Source organism: Schistocerca piceifrons, chromosome 3, assembly GCF_021461385.2.
Source record: "Schistocerca piceifrons isolate TAMUIC-IGC-003096 chromosome 3, iqSchPice1.1, whole genome shotgun sequence".
Classification (NCBI taxonomy): Eukaryota; Metazoa; Arthropoda; class Insecta; order Orthoptera; family Acrididae; genus Schistocerca; species Schistocerca piceifrons.
The window spans coordinates 135,373,491-135,392,158 of NC_060140.1; the positions used below are offsets into that span (position 1 = coordinate 135,373,491).

An 18,668-nucleotide genomic window follows, 5' to 3' on the forward strand; every position below is an offset into this window, starting at 1 on the left:
ACACACTAAAAACACTAATACACTCTGGTGGGCATTCTACATGTCACACGAATTGAAATTCTAATCATTCACATAATGCCGATTTCTGCATCTACATACACACATTAAAAAAAAGTTTTGCATCACCCCGGTTCCCAAAACTCCTGAAGATAGACGTTGACTGTGGATATTATATCACAGACACAGTCCCTTTGACTGTTCAGAATGTTACTAAACCCGTACAAAGATGTAAACAACCATGCATGAGCAACGCCTAGTAAGTGGAGAAGGTCCGACAGCCGATCAGTTCCAGTCATTCCATCAGGAAGGAAGTTCATGGTTCGTGTTGTCTATAGTTCAGCCATGCCTAGACTGTCAATACTGGCGTTCAATCACGTCTTCGTTGTTACTTTGTGCCAGGAAGGGGTCTCAACAAGGGAAGTGTCCAGGAGTCTCGGAGTGAACCAAAGCGATGTTGTTCGCACGTGGAGGAGGTACAGATAGACAGGAACTGTCGATGACATGCCTCGCTCAGGCCGACCAAGGGCTACTACTGCATTGGATGACCGGTACTTACGGATTATGGCACGGAGGAACCCTGACAGCAACGCCATCATGTTGAATAATGCTTTTTGTGCAGACTCAAAATGTGTGCAACAGGCTGCATGATGCGCAACTTCACTCCTGACGTCCATCTTTGCAACCACGACACCACGCAGCGCGGTACAGATGGGCCCAGCAACATGCCGAATGGACCACTCAGGACTGGCATCACGTTTCCTTCATCGACGAGTGTCGCATATACTTTCAACCAGTCAATCGTTGGAGACGTGTTTGGAGGCAACCCGGTCAGGCTGAACGCATTAGACACACTGTCCAGCGAGTGCAGCAAGGTGGACATGACCCACCAACCACTCTGAGGGACCTACGCAGAATTGCCGTTGAGGAGTGGGACAATCTGGACCAGCAGTGCCTTGATGAACTTGTGGATAGTATATCACGACAAATACGGGCATACATCAATGCAAGAGGCCATGCTACTGGGTATTAGAGGTTCCGGTGCGTACAGCAATCAGGTCAACCACCTCTGAAGGTCTCGCTGTATGGTGGTACAACATACAATGTGTGTTTTTCATGAGCAATAAAAAGGGCGGAAACGATGTTCATGTTGATCTCTGTTCCAACTTTCTGTGGAGTTCCCGGGACTCTCGGAACCGAGGTGATGCAAAAGTTTTTGATGTGTGTATATACTCTGCAAGCCACCGTACGGTGCGTGGCAGAGGGTAACCTATGCCAGTATTAGTCATTTCCTTTCCTGTTCCACTCCGCATGACTCCTAATTTCTCTTATCTTCATGGTCCTTACACGAAATGTATGTTGGCGGCAGTAGAATCGTTCTGGAGTCTGCTTCAAAAGCCAGTTCACTAAATTTTCTGACTAGTGTTTCTCGAAAAGAACTTCGCCTTCCCTCCAGGGATTCCCAATTGAATTCCCGAAGCATTTCTGTAACACTTGCTCATTGTTCGAACCAACTGTAAACAAATCTAGTGTTAACGAGTACATTGTTACATTGACATACAACCATTTCTACTGGTTGACTTTCATCATCAGGCAGTGTAAAATGACTATGAAAAGGAGCTTACATGTCGGCAAAAGCTTTCTCACAATTCATTTGTGTGAAAACAGAATTACGGTAACTTTATGATCTTAGATGAACCGCTCGGTATACGAGATGGTCAGAAACAGTCTGAAAACCTCGTAAGGACGTTTCTGGGTAGGCTGTGTTGAGTAATAACTGTTAACAAAAAAATTCGATGCATTGCGTCGTCTATGAGTTAGTAAGTACTGAAATTAGCCGAGCAGACCGTTGCTCACACAAATGCAAACGGCCCGCCAGAGACTGTGTCGCCAGACCCGAACAAGAGAGCAATAGCAAAATTGGATACAGGACGGTACCAAGGGAGGAACTGGAGCCAAAGGCTGAACATTCTCATGCGCTATCATCTACTCTACGAGAACAACTGACACGAAGTGTATCTGGCAGCCCGCTTTAATTTGTATGCACAAAGGCATGATTGGCTAACTTCAATGGTAATTAACTCAGAAATGGCGCAATGTATCGAATTCTTTTCTGAACAGTTATTTCTTAGCACTGTCTCCCCTGCAACACCCTTAAAAGCTTGTCAGACTGTTTCTGGCCACCCTGTATGTATAAACGTTATATTATGAGGGCGAGTCGAATGAAAACCTTAAATATTTTAAAAAATATTATTTATTGTGCAGAAGTGGTACAAAGCAGTATCACTTTTCAACATAATCTCCCCCACGCTCAATGCAAGTACTCCAGCGCTTACAAAGTGCATAAATTCCTTTAGAAAAAAATTCGTTTGGTAGTCCGCGCAACCACTTATGCACCGCGTCGCGTACCCCTTCATCAGAACGGAACTTCTTTCCTCCCATTGCGTCTTTGAGTGGTCCAAACATATGGAAATCACTTGGGGCAAGGTCTGGTGAGTATGGTGGATGAGAAAGACACTCAAAATGCAGGTATGTGATTGTTGCAACTGTTGTACGGTCAGTGCGGGGCCTTGCATTGTCATGTTGCAAAAGGACACCTGCTGACAGCAATCCACGTCGCTTTGATTTGGTTGCAGGCCGCAGATGATTTTTCAGGAGATCTGTGTATGATGTACTGGTGACAGTGGTCCCTCTAGACATGTAATGCTAAAAAATGACGCCTTTTTCGTCCCAAAAAAGAGTCAGCATAACCTTCCCTGCTGATGGTTCTGGTCGAAACTTCTTTGGTTTCGGTGATGAGGAATGGCGCCATTCCTTGCTCGCTCTCTTCGTTTCTGGTTGGTGGAAGTGAACCCAGGTTTCGTCCCCAGTTTCTTGCAAGGAAGCCATGACCTTCTCGTTCAAAGCGCCGAAGAAGTTCTTCACGAGCATCAACACGTCGTTCTCTCATTTCAGGAGTCAGCTGCCGTGGCACCCATCTTTCAGACACTTTGTGAAACTCGAGCACGTCATGCACAATGTGGTGTGCTGACCCATGACTAATCTGTAAACATGCTGCAATGTCATTCAGTGCCACTCAGGCGGTTTTCCTTCACTATGGCTTCAACTGCTGCAGTGTTCTGTGGAGTCACAACTCGTTGTGCCTGACCTGGACGAGGAGCATCTTCCACTGAAGTCACACCATTTGCGAACTTCCTACTCCATTAGTAGACTTGCTGCTGTGACAAACATGCATCACCGTACTGAACCTTCATTCGTCGATGAATTTCAATAGGTTTCACACCTTCACTACGCAAAAACCGAATAACAGAGCGCTCATATTGCCTGGTGCAAGTCGCAAGTGGGGCGGCCATCTTTCTACTGATACTGCGACGATATGTGTGCATCTGCACTATGCTGCCACCTACAGTCCATTCTGCAAGCTGTCTGTAGCACGCTTACCAACTTACAGGATAACGGCGCGAAATTTCGATTTGTTATTACATTTTAAGGTTTTCATTTGAGTCACCCTCGTAACAGCAAAGAACATAAAGTGCATTTAAAACAGCGTGACGAGCCGTTTTTGTCAGATGACGCGGATGTGCTTCGTCAGACTGGAGTAGGTACTCACGTCGCGTGGTGTCCTCGGTGTTCTCGGTCTCCTCGATGGCCAGGTCTGCGAGCGCGGCTTCCACGTCCTGCTCGTCGCAGCTCTTGGCGATGACGGTGTCGCGGAAAAGGTAGAGGCGAGCCAGCGGCGCCATCTCCCTGCCAGACGGGTCGTAGAACGGCGCCCGAGGGTCCTCCGGGTACATCGTCGTGATGCGGTGGATCTTCTCCCGCGGAATCGTCGGCGTGTTTGGGGACTGCAATAGGAACAAGCGCAATGCGGAAACCCTCCACGCGTAGCAGACCCAGCTCTAAACTCTTATACACGAGGCGTGTTAGAGTCGCGTCCCCCTAGGGCATGACGCTCGGAAAAGTTAGCAGCAGCTGCATGATTGTCATCGAGACATCGCTGCCCCAAGATGCATCAATAGTAGCGGCGCGGTTTACCGCTCGATGCTTGAAGCCCGGTTTTCATTAGAGGGCGGCAGTGTGACACGTGTCAGCGGCAGGCAGTTTTCTTGTTGTCAAGACTACACGCGGAATCGGCGTTCCCATATGAAGCGGCAGCCGCTAGACGTAACCAATGACAGGCATAAGAGAGGTATTGGAGGGGAACCAATGAAACGTGCTTAATGACTGGAATCTGGGAGGTGAATATACCTATATGGATGGAAAATGCGAGTGGGAACAGCACGCGCGGTAGTTTTAAATTCGTCCAAATTAGCATTGTTCTATTGAAAATTGGCACCACGATACTATCACATGTGGGTAACTCATGAGGACATAAGATTACTTGTTAACGCCTGCTGTAGGTATGACACTGTATCTGATTAACTATACATTGAAGCTTTACGAAAGAAAGGCAAAATAAGGTGAAGACATACATATTTATTTAAGGTTGAATATTTTATTTATGATATATTCTTTCACATACTTCATTCTTCATGCTTTCTTATTTTGCCGTTAACAGATTCGAGGAATTGCGATTCATAATTGTCCCCTGTTTCATTATGTTGTCGACAAAATTTAGAAAACCTACCACTCCAGAAGAACAACTTGCTACGCTCTCATAACAACTTTTTGGAAATAATCAAGTAAGTAGTACAGCAATTAAAGGAGGAAGTGCCTGGTGGAATTTTGCACAAAGCGCAATTTAATCATTGTTAACACATAGCTTAATAATCATGAAAAAAAGTTTGTATGTGTCAAATGGACCCGGAGGCACAAGGCTTCAGATTCGTTATATAGTGGTACGACAGATTTTAGAAACCAGCTTTTCCGTTGCAAAAGATTTATTGGAGCAGAAGTGCATCCTGACTATAATTTACTAGTTGTGAACTGTAGATGAAAACTGATAAATTGTAAAAAGGTAGGAAATTAAGGAGGTGCAAACTCGATAAGTTGAAGGAACCATACGCTGTTGACAGTGCTAAAGGAAACTTCAGGCAAGAAACGATTGAGTGAAACAATGGAAAGGATGCACTATACAGCCGGCCAGTGTGGCCGTGTGGCTCTAGGCGCTTCAGTTTGGAACCGCGTGACCGCTACGGTCGCAGGTTCGAATCCTGCCTCGGGCATGGACGTGTGTGATGTCCTTAGGTTAGTTAGGTTTAAGTAGTTCTAAGTTCTAGGGGACTGATGACCTCAGATGTTGAGTTCCATAGTGCTCAGAGCCATTTGATGCACTATACACAACAGAAGGGGAATGGGAAACTTTAAACAGATGCTGTAGTGAAGACAGAGGAGGAACAAAATGGTAAAAACAAAAGGTCCAGTACAAGTCCTTAGGTAACACACGAGATACGGAATTGAATTCACAAAAGGAGAAAATATAAAAAGGTCGGAAATGAAGCAGGCAAAGGAAACTAGGGTGTCTAAAAATGAGACAGACAGAAAGTGCAAAATCGCAAAGCAAGAACTGCTGGAGAAAAATGTGGTGCTGTAGACGTATCTGATTATGGAAAAGGCACAATGACTAAAGGAAAATAAAAAAAAATGGAGAAACAATTGGCCACGTGCGAGTAGGATTTGCGCATTGAGGATTCCGTACAAACTTAATTATGTATGTAGACAGTACCATACGTTCTGGTAATTGTCAATCTCTACCATTTTTGCTGTTATCGAAATTGATTCCAAGATTTTAGAGAATGTTTTAATATCAATAATATAAGAGTGACATAAAGTCGTGTAGGAGTCAGGCGACCATTGTCACAGCAATCAGTAGTTCTGCATTCAGGCTGAGTGGGACGCAGTGGTAAAAATTGAACATCAGGCAAGGAATGACATTACTGATCGTATGTCGCGCTTCGGAATTTGCCCGTCATCAGATTTCCAAGAGCGACTGCTGCACGTAGAAATGACGTTTCGCATATAGCTTGGAGCTATATGAGCAGCAATCGCTCCTAGAAATCTGATGATGTGTAAATTCCGAAATGCGTCACATGAGCAGTAAAGTCATTTCTTACCTGATGTTTGACTTTTACCATTGAAACCCAATCAGTCTGAATGCAGAACTACTGATTCCTTTAATTTCAAATTTGACGACGTATAACGAATGACAAAAAGCAATATCCTTCATGTGATATACACTCCTGGAAATTGAAATAAGAACACCGTGAATTCATTGTCCCAGGAAGGGGAAACTTTATTGACACATTCCTGGGGTCAGATACATCACATGATCACACTGACAGAACCACAGGCACATAGACACAGGCAACAGAGCATGCACAATGTCGGCACTAGTACAGTGTATATCCACCTTTCGCAGCAATGCAGGCTGCTATTCTCCCATGGAGACGATCGTAGAGATGCTGGATGTAGTCCTGTGGAACGGCTTGCCATGCCATTTCCACCTGGCGCCTCAGTTGGACCAGCGTTCGTGCTGGACGTGCAGACCGCGTGAGACGACGCTTCATCCAGTCCCAAACATGCTCAATGGGGGACAGATCCGGAGATCTTGCTGGCCAGGGTAGTTGACTTACACCTTCTAGAGCACGTTGGGTGGCACGGGATACATGCGGACGTGCATTGTCCTGTTGGAACAGCAAGTTCCCTTGCCGGTCTAGGAATGGTAGAACGATGAGTTCGATGACGGTTTGGATGTACCGTGCACTATTCAGTGTCCCCTCGACGATCACCAGTGGTGTACGGCCAGTGTAGGAGATCGCTCCCCACACCATGATGCCGGGTGTTGGCCCTGTGTGCCTCGGTCGTATGCAGTCCTGATTGTGGCGCTCACCTGCACGGCGCCAAACACGCATACGACCATCATTGGCACCAAGGCAGAAGCGACTCTCATCGCTGAAGACGACACGTCTCCATTCGTCCCTCCATTCACGCCTGTCGCGACACCACTGGAGGCGGGCTGCACGATGTTGGGGCGTGAGCGGAAGACGGCCTAACGGTGTGCGGGACCGTAGCCCAGCTTCATGGAGACGGTTGCGAATGGTCCTCGCCGATACCCCTGGAGCAACAGTGTCTCTAATTTGCCGGGAAGTGGCGGTGCGGTCCCCTACGGCACTGCGTAGGATCCTACGGTCTTGGCGTGCATCCGTGCGTCGCTGCGGTCCGGTCCCAGGTCGACGGGCACGTGCACCTTACGCCGACCACTGGCGACAACATCGATGTACTGTGGAGACCTCACGCCCCACGTGTTGAGCAATTCGGCGGTACGTCCACCCGGCCACCCGCATGCCCACTATACGCCCTCGTTCAAAGTCCGTCAACTGCACATACGGTTCACGTCCACGCTGTCGCGGCATGCTACCAGTGTTAAAGACTGCGATGGAGCTCCGTATGCCACGGCAAACTGGCTGACACTGACGGCGGCGGTGCACAAATGCTGCGCAGCTAGCGCCATTCGACGGCCAACACCGCGGTTCCTGGTGTGTCCGCTGTGCCGTGCGTGTGATCATTGCTTGTACAGCCCTCTCGCAGTGTCCGGAGCAAGTATGGTGGGTCTGACAAACCGGTGTCAATGTGTTCTTTTTTCCATTTCCAGGAGTGTAATAAGAAATTAACAATTTTCAGATTTTTTCCTTTACTTACACCACGAAACCTTGCTTCCTGCAAATTTCATGATTCTGTATCACGGGAAGGGCCCTATAGGTTCTGATGAGTGAGTTTATAAGTATCAAAACTTGTGATATATGGGCGTATCTTTTGGCTGCATTGACTTAGAAGCTTACATTTATTACAGAGCCAAGTATTCAGTAGACCTTAGTGCGTGACATATATTTCAACTTGATATGTCTACCTGTTCAAAAAAAGAAAGAAAAAAAAGCGTGCTGACAGACGGACGAACAGAAATAGTCAGATAATGAAGGAAAAATTTTTTTCTTGTGATTTTCGGATTTTTTCCTTTGTTTGTATTGTGAGCCCTGGCTTTTTGCCAAATTTCATGTTTCTAGGGTAAAGGGAAGTACCCTACATGTTTTGATGAGTGAGTTTGCGAGTGTCAAAATTTATTGCGAGAATGGTCGTATCTTCTGACTGCATTAACTTAGGAGGTCCAATTTTATGCAGCGCCAAGGGGCAGTAGGTCTTAGTGTGTGATGTAAATTTCAACTGCGTTCGTCCCGTGAGAAAGTAGGCTTTTAACAGACGGACAGACATACAGACAAAAAGTGATAAGGGTTCTGTTATTACTGATTGAGATACGGAACCCTAAAAAGAAGCAGCTGTATGAATCAAGAGCTCAGATAGCAAGCCACGACTAATCAAGAAGAGGAGGCCGGAAGGTGGAAGGAATACCCTATCTGCTCAAAAGTGTCTGGACACCTATTACTGGCAATTAATATGGAATATGCCCACCCTTTGCATTTATTGTGGTGTCACCGCAAGGCACCACACTTGCTAGGTTGTAGGCTTCAAATCGGCCGCGGTCCGTCAGTACACACCGGACCCGCGAGCCGTCACTGTCGACGCTAGAAGGACCGAGCGCCGCCACTCGGCTGGTCTTACGAGACAAGCTAGCGCACTGGCCAGTTCTACAGCCGACGTTAATAGGAATGGTTCACTTGTTATAGCTTCAGAGATCTCAACTGCAGAGACGCTAGTTAGCATAGCCTTCAGCTAAGTCAGTAGCTACGACCTAGCCAGGCGCCACGAACAGTTTATGCATTGACAATTGACCTATATGTGTGAAGCAATCAGAATTGTAAAGAAGTATTCGCAGTTCAGTCTATAACTGCACTTGTAAATATTATTGTACAAAGTCAAGATCGACGTTCACCACTCATGCTGAATTAAAGCTAAGTATTTAACTGTATTCTTGTCTACTAACTTTCTAATCACCTAAGATGTTCCAGATACATCCCTCAAGTATAGTTCATTGATCCTCACGTCAGCCTACGTGATCAACGCGTGCAGTTAATGGCCACACCTCGTGATCAGGCTAAGAGTCAAATTGCGTGTCCAAGCCGGGTCACTCTTTTTCCATGAGGCCCATAGTTCCGCCTCGTATACAACATTTATAACGGCTCAAACTCTGATAGGACCACTTTCAGACCGAGCGAGGTGGCGCAGTGGTTAGCACACTGGACTCGCATTCGGGAGGACGACGGTTCAATCCCGTCTCCAACCATCCTGATTTAGGTTTTCCGTAATTTCCCTAAATCGTTTCAGGCAAATGCCGGGATGGTTCCTTTGAAAGGGCACGGCCGCTTTCCTTCCTAATCTTTCCCTAATCCGAGCATGCGCTCCGTCTCTAATGACCTCGTTGTCGACGGGACGTTAAACATTAACCACCGCCCCCACCACCACTTTCAATGATGTATCTGCAGGTCTGTGGAGCAGTTGGCAACTCATTCTTTCTCTAGAGCCGAAACCAGAAAAGGTAGTGACGTAGGACGCTGTGGGCTGGAGCGAAGTCGCTGTACTAACTCACCCCAAAGGTGTTCCATTTGGTCCAGGTCGGGACTTTGGGCAGGCTGGCCGATTTCCAGAAAGTTACTGTCTACAAACCATTGTCTCACAGACAGTGCTATGCACCGACGTGCTGACACAAATATCGTTCCAGAACTGTTTCTCTGCTTTATGCAATACTCAGTGCTGGAAAATGAGATGATATCTTTTCACAATTAGCATTTACTTAAGTGCAATAACTGGGTCCACACCCTAACCACGAGAAACAACCCCACTCCGTAACGCAAGCTCCTCCGTTCTTCATTGTTGGCACTACATGATGGCAGGTAGCGTTCTCCATGCATTCGCCAAACCTAAACCCTTCCATCGCATTGCCACAAGCTATAGTGTGACATATCCCTCAAAATCACTCGTTTCCAGTCATCCACAGTTCAACTGCGACTCTCTTTACACCGTCTCAAACGTCGCTTTGCACTGACTACAGAAATGCGTAGCTTATGAGGAGCTGCTAGACCGTTGAACCCTGTTAATTCTAGCTTTCTACGCACAGTCATAGTGCTAGTTGGACTGCTGGTAGCTCTTTGGAAGTCACGAATGCCTCATTTAGCTGGTTTCATGCGGTTTTGGACAACCATCCTTCACAACGCTCGACGGCCCCTCTCCATCAGTATAAGGGGTCTGCCTGGTCTTGCTTTAGGTGTGGTTATTAATTCACGTTTCCGCATCACATTTACATGCCCTATAGCCGACTTGGGCAGCTTTGTAATGGCTGGAATGTCCCTGAAGCTTTGTTACTTGGATGACATCCAATAGCTAGTCCACATTCAAAGTCACTCAGCTCTCTTGATCAACGCATTCTACTATTACTGCCTCTGTACTGGTCAACACAATACTCGTCGCCTCCTTTTATAATGGACGGTCCGCCTTGTGTGACATCTAGTGGTCCATTTCGCCTTAAATAGGAGTATTCGGGTACTACTGAGCAGGTAGTGTATGTAGAAGGGGAAGTGTGGGGTACACCAACAAACTTGAACACAAAGTTGGATTCCGGTGGACTGTCTGAACATGCTACAACTTACCCTGGAAGACAGACTGAAGAAAGGCAAACTTGAGTTTATAGCGTTTGCAGATTTAGAGAAAGCTTTTGACAGTCTTAAGTGGAATGTACTCATTAAAATTCTGATGGTATCTAGGATAAAACACAGGGACACAAAATTATCTACAACTTGTACAGATACCAGACTGTAGTTACAAAAGTTAAAGGACATAAAAGAGAAGCAAAAGTTGAGAAGGTGGAAGTAGAGAAGAGAGAAAATGCAGACTGGTTATAGCAAGAAAAGCGTCACTAAAACAGAGACAGTTGTTGACATCAATTGCAAATTTAAATGCGAGATAGTCTTTTCTTAAGGAATTGTCTGGAGTGTAGCCATGTATGAAAGTGAAATCCGCACTTTAAGCAGTTTATTCAAGAAGAGATTATGTGGTGCTACAGAAGGGTACTTAAGATTAGATGGGTAGATTGTGTAAATAATGATGAGGTACCCAATCGAACTGGGAAGAAGAAGCATTTGTGGCACATCTTGACTAATACAAGGGTAATGCATCATGGACGGGGTGCCTTGTTAGGACCATCAGGAAGGATGCAATCGGTGTTATTCTGGGAATCATTGCAGCAGATTTCTATAGCACGTCTAGAGTGGGGACTTGGCTGTTATTTACATAGACATGTGACGTCAGTATAATATTGAGAACCTTTCAGCTGTTATGCAAACATCTCTCCAGCTGCTGGCCCCACACCACATACATGTGTCATCGTCCAAGCAACAGCGCCTAGGGGAACACATATTTTGACAGAAATTTCTCAGATGTCAAGTATGAAAGGGATGCCGCCGCCTCATGCTTGCAGGACCCAAACGAACACCTGTGCGTGGCTCGGCAGCTGATGGCTGTGTCGTCACTTTGCACCCTGACTCATGGGGGCGTGTGCGGAGTTGGCAGCATCGGCGTCGGGCGTCAGGTAGCGGGATGTGTTTTTTATTAGTGATCGTTTCCATCGATTTCACTGACCAATAGTATGCTGTGAATTATAAAAACCTACCCCATACATGTAAGAATATCGATCTAATTAATTTGCATAAATTTTTTACATCAATGTGGTGTTAGCAGTACAATAGTTAATGGGAGGGTGTGTGTGAGTGGGTGACATGGAGCAGAACAGCAGGTTAAGTGCAGCACACTAGGTTAATTTGCATAATTTTTATGTAAAATGCAGTACAATAGTTCAAGGGGGTAGATGACAAAGAAGAATGCGCCAGAAATGGCGTTCAGAAACATGTGAGATTCGAAAAGTGTAGCAGAAAATGGTGGTAGAACATAACCACTTACATAATTAGATATAAAAGGCGGTACAATAGTTTAACAAAATGGGGGTGACATGGAAAACCACTTCACAGAAAAATAGGTTAAGTGCCGACAAAGAGCCGAACTTTATGATAATACACCCAGAGTACAGTGTCAAACATTAGGTTATGCAACATGTTTGCCCTTTGCAATTACTTTTTACAAGATCTACATATTTCCAAATAGCAGAGAATGATGAGCAAGAGAAATCAAACCCCCACAAACTGAATTTTTTGTAAGTAAACAATGTACCCTTGTATTTCCTGATATGAGATCCTTCCTCTCCAAAGAGCCACCAATTTCCATATATTCCATACACTGCCTTGAATCCCCTAAATTATTTAAATAAACAATATTCCACACATTGTCTAAATTGTTTAAGCTGTATTCTATGCACAACAATCGATTTCTGGACAAATTCTTTAACTAAATAAATAAACTATATTCCATACATTGCCATAAATAATTAAATAATATGCTATACATTGCTAAAGTGTTTAAACAATATTACACTGCAACCGAATTTCCTCCAAATGATGGATCAGCTAAGTCTTTTTCCTGCTAATTTCTGGGAGGGAGAGTGGGAGGGGAGGGGGTTTACCAGATGGGGAGAGGTTAATTAATTGATCAATTTAATTAAGTAGTCAATCAAATCGATAAGAGTGGGATGGTCTATTCCAATAACTCAGACCTGAAAGTGTACCTGTAGCAGAGAGGGAGGGAGGTTTCCTGAGGGGTCAGGGTGGGGGAGAGGGGGTGGGAGCACAATAGGTTAAGGACCTCTCAATCAAAAGAGTACAATACGTTAATCACCTGTCAATCAAAGGAGAACAACAGGTTTGTCTCCGAGTGCATACCTGCCCCTGATGTAGGCAACCCACACTAACAAAATGCGCTCGCGCTGTCCTTGTCCCCCTACTACACTCATCTTCCAAGATGACAACAGCTGTATTCATAGGGCAGCACACATATGTTCCTGACTTGATGAACATCTTCACTGGCCTGTTAAGTTACCCTATCCTAATCCTGCAGAAAATATATGGGCCCATTTGGAACAGCACGAGAAACATAGCAAATAGCATCCCTGCAATTTTGTAGCTCTTCCCGGTTTAATCATCAGTGAGTGCTTTCAGTCTGATATAACATATCTGAAAAAACTTGCGGACTCCTTTCCTCGCCAGTCTGTGGTAATTATGAATGCTAGAGGCGGTATTACATGGTACTGGCAAAGTAGTCCTCTTGGGGTGTGTATTTTTTTTTATCTCGTGCGGCTTTTACAGCAGAAGCCTTCTAGACTTGCACGAAGTCTGGAAACAATGACGTGTGACTGCCGGACACAGCTATTTCGAATGGTACAACAGTGACATTGAACAAGAGTAAAAGTTAAGGTCAAGAAAAATCAGTGGGATTACATTTTTAACATAGATCGTTTCTCCGTTATCAGTTACTCACCATGTACGTTATCCCGCTGTCTGTTCCTGCGTCATATGGAAACAAGTCAACTATCTTCTCCTCCATCCAGGTGCAGTCTTTCTTACACAAGTTAAGGCCTGATACACCGACAATCCAGTCTGGGGTAGGTCCTGCAAAATAGATCATTGTGCATAACACAATATGTAAGATTGCTGTTGCTGCAGCTACCGCTATGAGGGCTGTCTTTTATGTTTTTACAAACACATGAAAAAATTATTTTTTTGTAAAGATAGTTTTATTAGTTTTCGAAATATTCGGCTTGAATATTTATACACTTTTGCATGAGCTCTAACTAGCCCTGCGAACTTGTTTTCCGCTTTAATTGTGATACATGTAAACATGGCTTTAAAACAATCAACAGCCATTGTTGTCAGATCTGCTGCCTTTCCAGGAGATGTCCTGCTTTTTGTAAAAACTAAAAAGCAAAACAGAACAAATCTCCTGTTTTTATCACATTGAGTTTATTCTTTCAAAGTAATTTTACTTTGTAGAATGCTGGTAAACTATTTGATTAATTCGTTGTTTCTCGAGATGATAATTACGTTTTGGGCCTTCCTTCTGTGAATTCCTCATCTTTCTTATCAGCCCCAAGTGCTGAGCCCACTTTTTTAAAGTTTATTCCTCGCATGGATTTTATTTAAAATCTCTGCTTATCTGTTAATATCAGTAGCAGTCAAATGAAAACGGAACACCACACGCATTAAGACATTTATGCCACTGGGAGATAAGACGATCAATTCCTGTTTCGTAGAACGTGGACAGCCGCTTAAGGATCCATTCCACGAATAGTCCGGGCTGTACGGAGGATTCTGCAGTGTTTCCCAACCGAACCGCTGAAGCATAGCCTTCTTCCAATTGACAATGTGGGGCCGCGTGTTATCGTTCAACAGGATGATTCCATCCAGCAGCATTCCGACAGCCTGAGGGCAAACAGCAAAGGCAACAGTACAAACATTTCACATCTATGCCGCCAAACAAATCCAAAGCCAGAATGAAATTTTCACTCTACAGCGGAGTGTGCAGTGATATGAAACTTTCTGGCAGATTAAAACTGTGTGCCGGACCGAGACTCGAACTCGGGACCTTTGCCTTTCGCAGGCAAGTGCTCTACCAACTGAGCTACCCAAGCACGACTCACGCCCCGTCCTCACAGCTTTACTTCTGCCAGTACCTCGTCTCCTACCTTCCAAACTTTACAGAAGTTCTCCTGCGAACCTTGCAGAACTAGCACTCCTGAAAGAAAGAATATTGCGGAGACATGGCTTAGCCACAGCCTGGGGGATGTTTCCACAATGAGATTTTCACTCTGCAGTGGAGTGTGCGCTGATATGAAACTTCTTGGCAGATGGAAGGTAGGAAACGAGGTACTGGCAGAAGTAAAGCTGTGAGGACGGGGCGTGAGTCGTGCTTGGGTAGCTCAGATGGTAGAGCACTTGCCCGCAAAAGGCAAAGGTCCAGAGTTCGAGTCTCGGTCCGGCACACAGTTTTAATCTGCCAGCGCACACTCCGCTGCAGAGTGAAAATCTCATTCTGGACGTCTTTCCCATTGCTGTAAGTACACCTGAGCCAGCACAGGAAGCCTGCTCTGTTAGAACTAGAATCGATCTTCCTGAAAGGTTCCAGAGAAGCGCGGAAGGTGCGTTCGTTGGTCACTGGGAGTTCCATCGTTGCCGAGTAATGAAGTCTCTTGAGAAAATAGGAGGCAGGGCGGGAAGGAGGGCTGCTGTCCGCTCGGTACGCATGCCAGGTGATCTCGTCCGAGATGCGGAAGATGCTCTGCTGGGGGTTGTGGGTATACTAGGTGCACCTGAATGCAAATCGTGGCTTACACCAGTGACGCCTGACAATTAGATTCAGAAGCTATCTGCGGTTTCTAAGGCAGTTCGCTGCATTGTTGAAGACAACTAGCCACGACCGTGTGGTGGAAGCTGAGCTAGCAATTTGCAACATTGTTCCCAAAGCCGATCATAGTCCTCTGGTTTGAAGCCGAGTGGAAGGCTTAACTAGTGTCTCAGTCGACTCTGTGACGATCTTGGATGCGTGTTTGCCGACCACCACTACTGGGTGGAGAACTGTAGGATCCCTCTTAATAACTCGGTCGTGCACTACATGCAAGAAGTGGCCACTAGGATAGCGGCATACATGTGGCGTGCACATATGGGTTGTTTTAGAATAGAGGAATCCCTCCACAGGGCTGGTAAATATTTTGATTACAGAGAGGGAAGAATAGTAGCCTCAACAATTTCAGAGAGAAATATTCCTCATGACAGAGCAATAATAAAAGAGAAAGTGAAATTAGTATATTTGAAGTACTTGGGAAGACCCCAGAACTACTCTTGTTTACGAACAGTAATAATTCCCTTAAGGTGTTAGGAACAGAAAGCTGGCTGAAACCAGATGCTGATAGCAACGAAGTTCTGAATTCAGCTTGGAATGAACACTGCAAAGATCCATGTAGGTTGGACGTCAATGATGGGGAGGCTTTTATAGCCGTAAATAATACAATAAGATCTACGAGGTTAATGCAGATTTCGAATGCGAAATAGTTTAGCTGAAAATAATTTTAAAAAGCGGATCAGGCATGATAATCGAATGCTATTATAGACCCCCGCCTTACGAGCATTGTTGACGGTACATTTCGAGAAAAACCTGGAGAATATTGCGCGTAAATTTCTTGGTCGTGTTGGGTTAGGGGGAGACTTCAACTTACCAGCCGTAGGGACTTCAGGATTAGGGCGGATAGGGAGGACAGAAAATCGTTTGAAATTGTTCTACGTGCCTTATCCGAAAGATATCTCGAGTAATTAATCAGAGAACCGTCTCGTGAGGTTACTAAGAAGACTGAACTTTTCATCTCATCGTAGAGCAGAGAATCAGTGATCATAAGGCCGTTATAGCATCGCTGGCTACGTGGGTCGACAATATTATAAAGGAAGACAGGATGATACTGTATTTATGATCCCGTTGTGGCGGGTATTCCGTCTTCATTTGACCGCCCATCATAATACGCTATGTGATGAAAAGTATCCGGACGCCTCCAAAAACATACGTTTTTCTTATTAGGTGCATTGTGCAGCCACCTACTGCCAGGTACTCCGTATCAGCGACCCCAGTAGTCACTAGAAATCGTGAGTGAGCAGAATGGGGCGTTCCGCGTAACTCACGGACTTCGAACGTGGTCAGGTGATTGGGTGTCACTTGTTTCTTACGTCTGTATGCGAGATTTCCACACTCCTAAACATCCCTAGGTCCACTGTTTCCGATGTGATAGTGAAGTGGAATATGAAGGGACAAGTACAGCACAAAAGCGTACAGACCGATCTCGTCTGTTGACTGACAGTTGAAGAGGGTCGTAATGTGTAATATGCAGACATCTATCCAGACCATCACACAGTAATTTCAAACTGCATCAAGATCCACAGCAAGTACTATGACAGTTCGGCGGGAGGTGAGAAAACTTTGATTTCATGGTCGGGCGGCTGCTCATAAGCCACACATCACGCTGGTAAATGCCAAACAACGCCTCTCTTGGTGTAAGGAGTGTAAACATTGGACGATTGAACAGTGGAAAAACGTTGTGTGGAGTGACTTATCATGGTACACAATGTGGAGATCCGATGGCAGGGCGAATGCCCGGTGAACGTCATCTGCCAGCGTGTGTATTGCCAACAGTGAAATTCGGAGGCGGTGGTGTTATGGTGTGGTCGTGTTTTTCATGGAGGGGGCTTGCACCCCTTGTTGTTTTGTGTCGCACTATCGCAGCACAGCCCTACACTGATGTTTCAAGCACCTTCTAGCTTCCCGCTGTTGAAGAACAATTCGGGGATGGCGATTGTATCTTTCAACACGATCGAGCACCTGTTCATAACATCTCTGTAATGGACTGGCCTGCACAGAGTCCTGACCTTAATCCTACATAACACTTTTGGGATGTTTTGGAATGTCGACTTCGCGCCAGGCCTCGCCGATCGACATCGATAGCTCTCCTCAGTCCAGCACTCCTCGAAGAATGGGCTGCCATTCCCCAAGAAACCTTCCAGCACCTGATTGAACGTATGCCTGCGAGAGTGGAAGCTGTCACATGGCTAAGGATGGGCCAATACCATATTGAACTCCAGCATTACCGATGGAGGGCGCCACAAATTCTGAGTCATTTTCAGCCAGGTGTCCGGATACTTTCGATCACATTGTGTATGTGCGTAGGCAACAATAACTCTAAGCAGAAAATAAAAATTGCCATTTCTTTCCCTACATGTGCTGACGGACGCAGTGGTAAGATAAGTTGAGAATTTGTGTCTGATGGGAGGTGTGCTAGGGTAATCAGCGCAGCTGCAGTGAGCAGTGTGTATGGATGGCGCAGTGGTCAGCGCATTTGCCTAGTAAGGAGGAGATATCGGTTCAGATCCTGATCCGGCACAAATTTTCAACTTTTTCCTTTGATTTAAATCAATGCCCACTGTGGTGTCACCGCCAGACACCACACTTGCTAGGTGGTAGCTTTTAAATCGGCCGCGGTCCGGTAGTATAAGTCGGACCCGCGTGTCGCCACTGTCAGTGATCGCAGACCGAGCGCCACCACACGGCAGGTCTAGAGAGACTTACTAGCACTCTCCCCAGTTGTACAGCCGACTTTGCTAGCGATGCTACACTGACGAAGACTCTCTCATTTGCCGAGAAGATAGTTAGCATAGCCTTCAGCTAAGTCAATTGCTACGACCTAGCAAGGCGCCGTATTCAATTGATATTTATTATATGAAGCATGTATCATCAAGAGCGATGTTCTACAATTATGGATTAAAGTTAAGTATTCCAGAAGCTACGTACTTTTCTTTATAGCATTCATTACGTATCCTGTTTCAGACCTCACGCCAGCCTGCGTGAGTTTAAGCGCGTGCCTTTCGGCTTCCTCTCATTGTGTCTAGGCTGTCTTGTCTAGACACAACACCCACTAACAGCTTATGCAATTAATTCCTTTGTGTATTTATTTCCTTATAATATTGTAAAAATTAGGCTGCCATATACCCTTCGTTCCAAGAAAGCAAGCTGTTCACATGGTATCATTACTTTCGTAGGTACAATTATGTGAACAACATAGGGAACAATGTCTGATATGTTTGCAAAGCTATGGTGTCATAGTATTATAGAGTAATGGAGGTGGTTAAGACGTGTCACTTGCTGTCAACTGTCCTTAGTTATGCGAATAGTATGAGTGAAGAGTTTGGAAACGTAAATAATGTATACAGTCATCGCGGTGCATACTGTCAACAATTACTGGTGCACTGCGTTTCACTGTTGAAGTTGGATGCCTTAGACCGCTGGTTAGTTGCGCGTAGCGTGTTTCT

The 18,668-nt window shown here is 45.4% G+C and overlaps 1 protein-coding gene across 1 annotated transcript in view; it reads right to left on the reverse strand.

Annotated features, from left to right (window-relative positions):
- LOC124788311 (spondin-1) overlaps positions 1-18,668 on the reverse strand; it is a 214,498-nt gene that overhangs the window by 37,642 nt on the left and 158,188 nt on the right. The window contains exons 7-8 of the mRNA XM_047255546.1: positions 13,306-13,436; positions 3,608-3,842 (exon numbers count right to left, since the gene is read on the reverse strand). Of these exons, the coding sequence (XP_047111502.1) occupies positions 3,608-3,842; positions 13,306-13,436 (366 nt within the window). The remainder of the gene's footprint in view (positions 1-3,607; positions 3,843-13,305; positions 13,437-18,668) is intronic.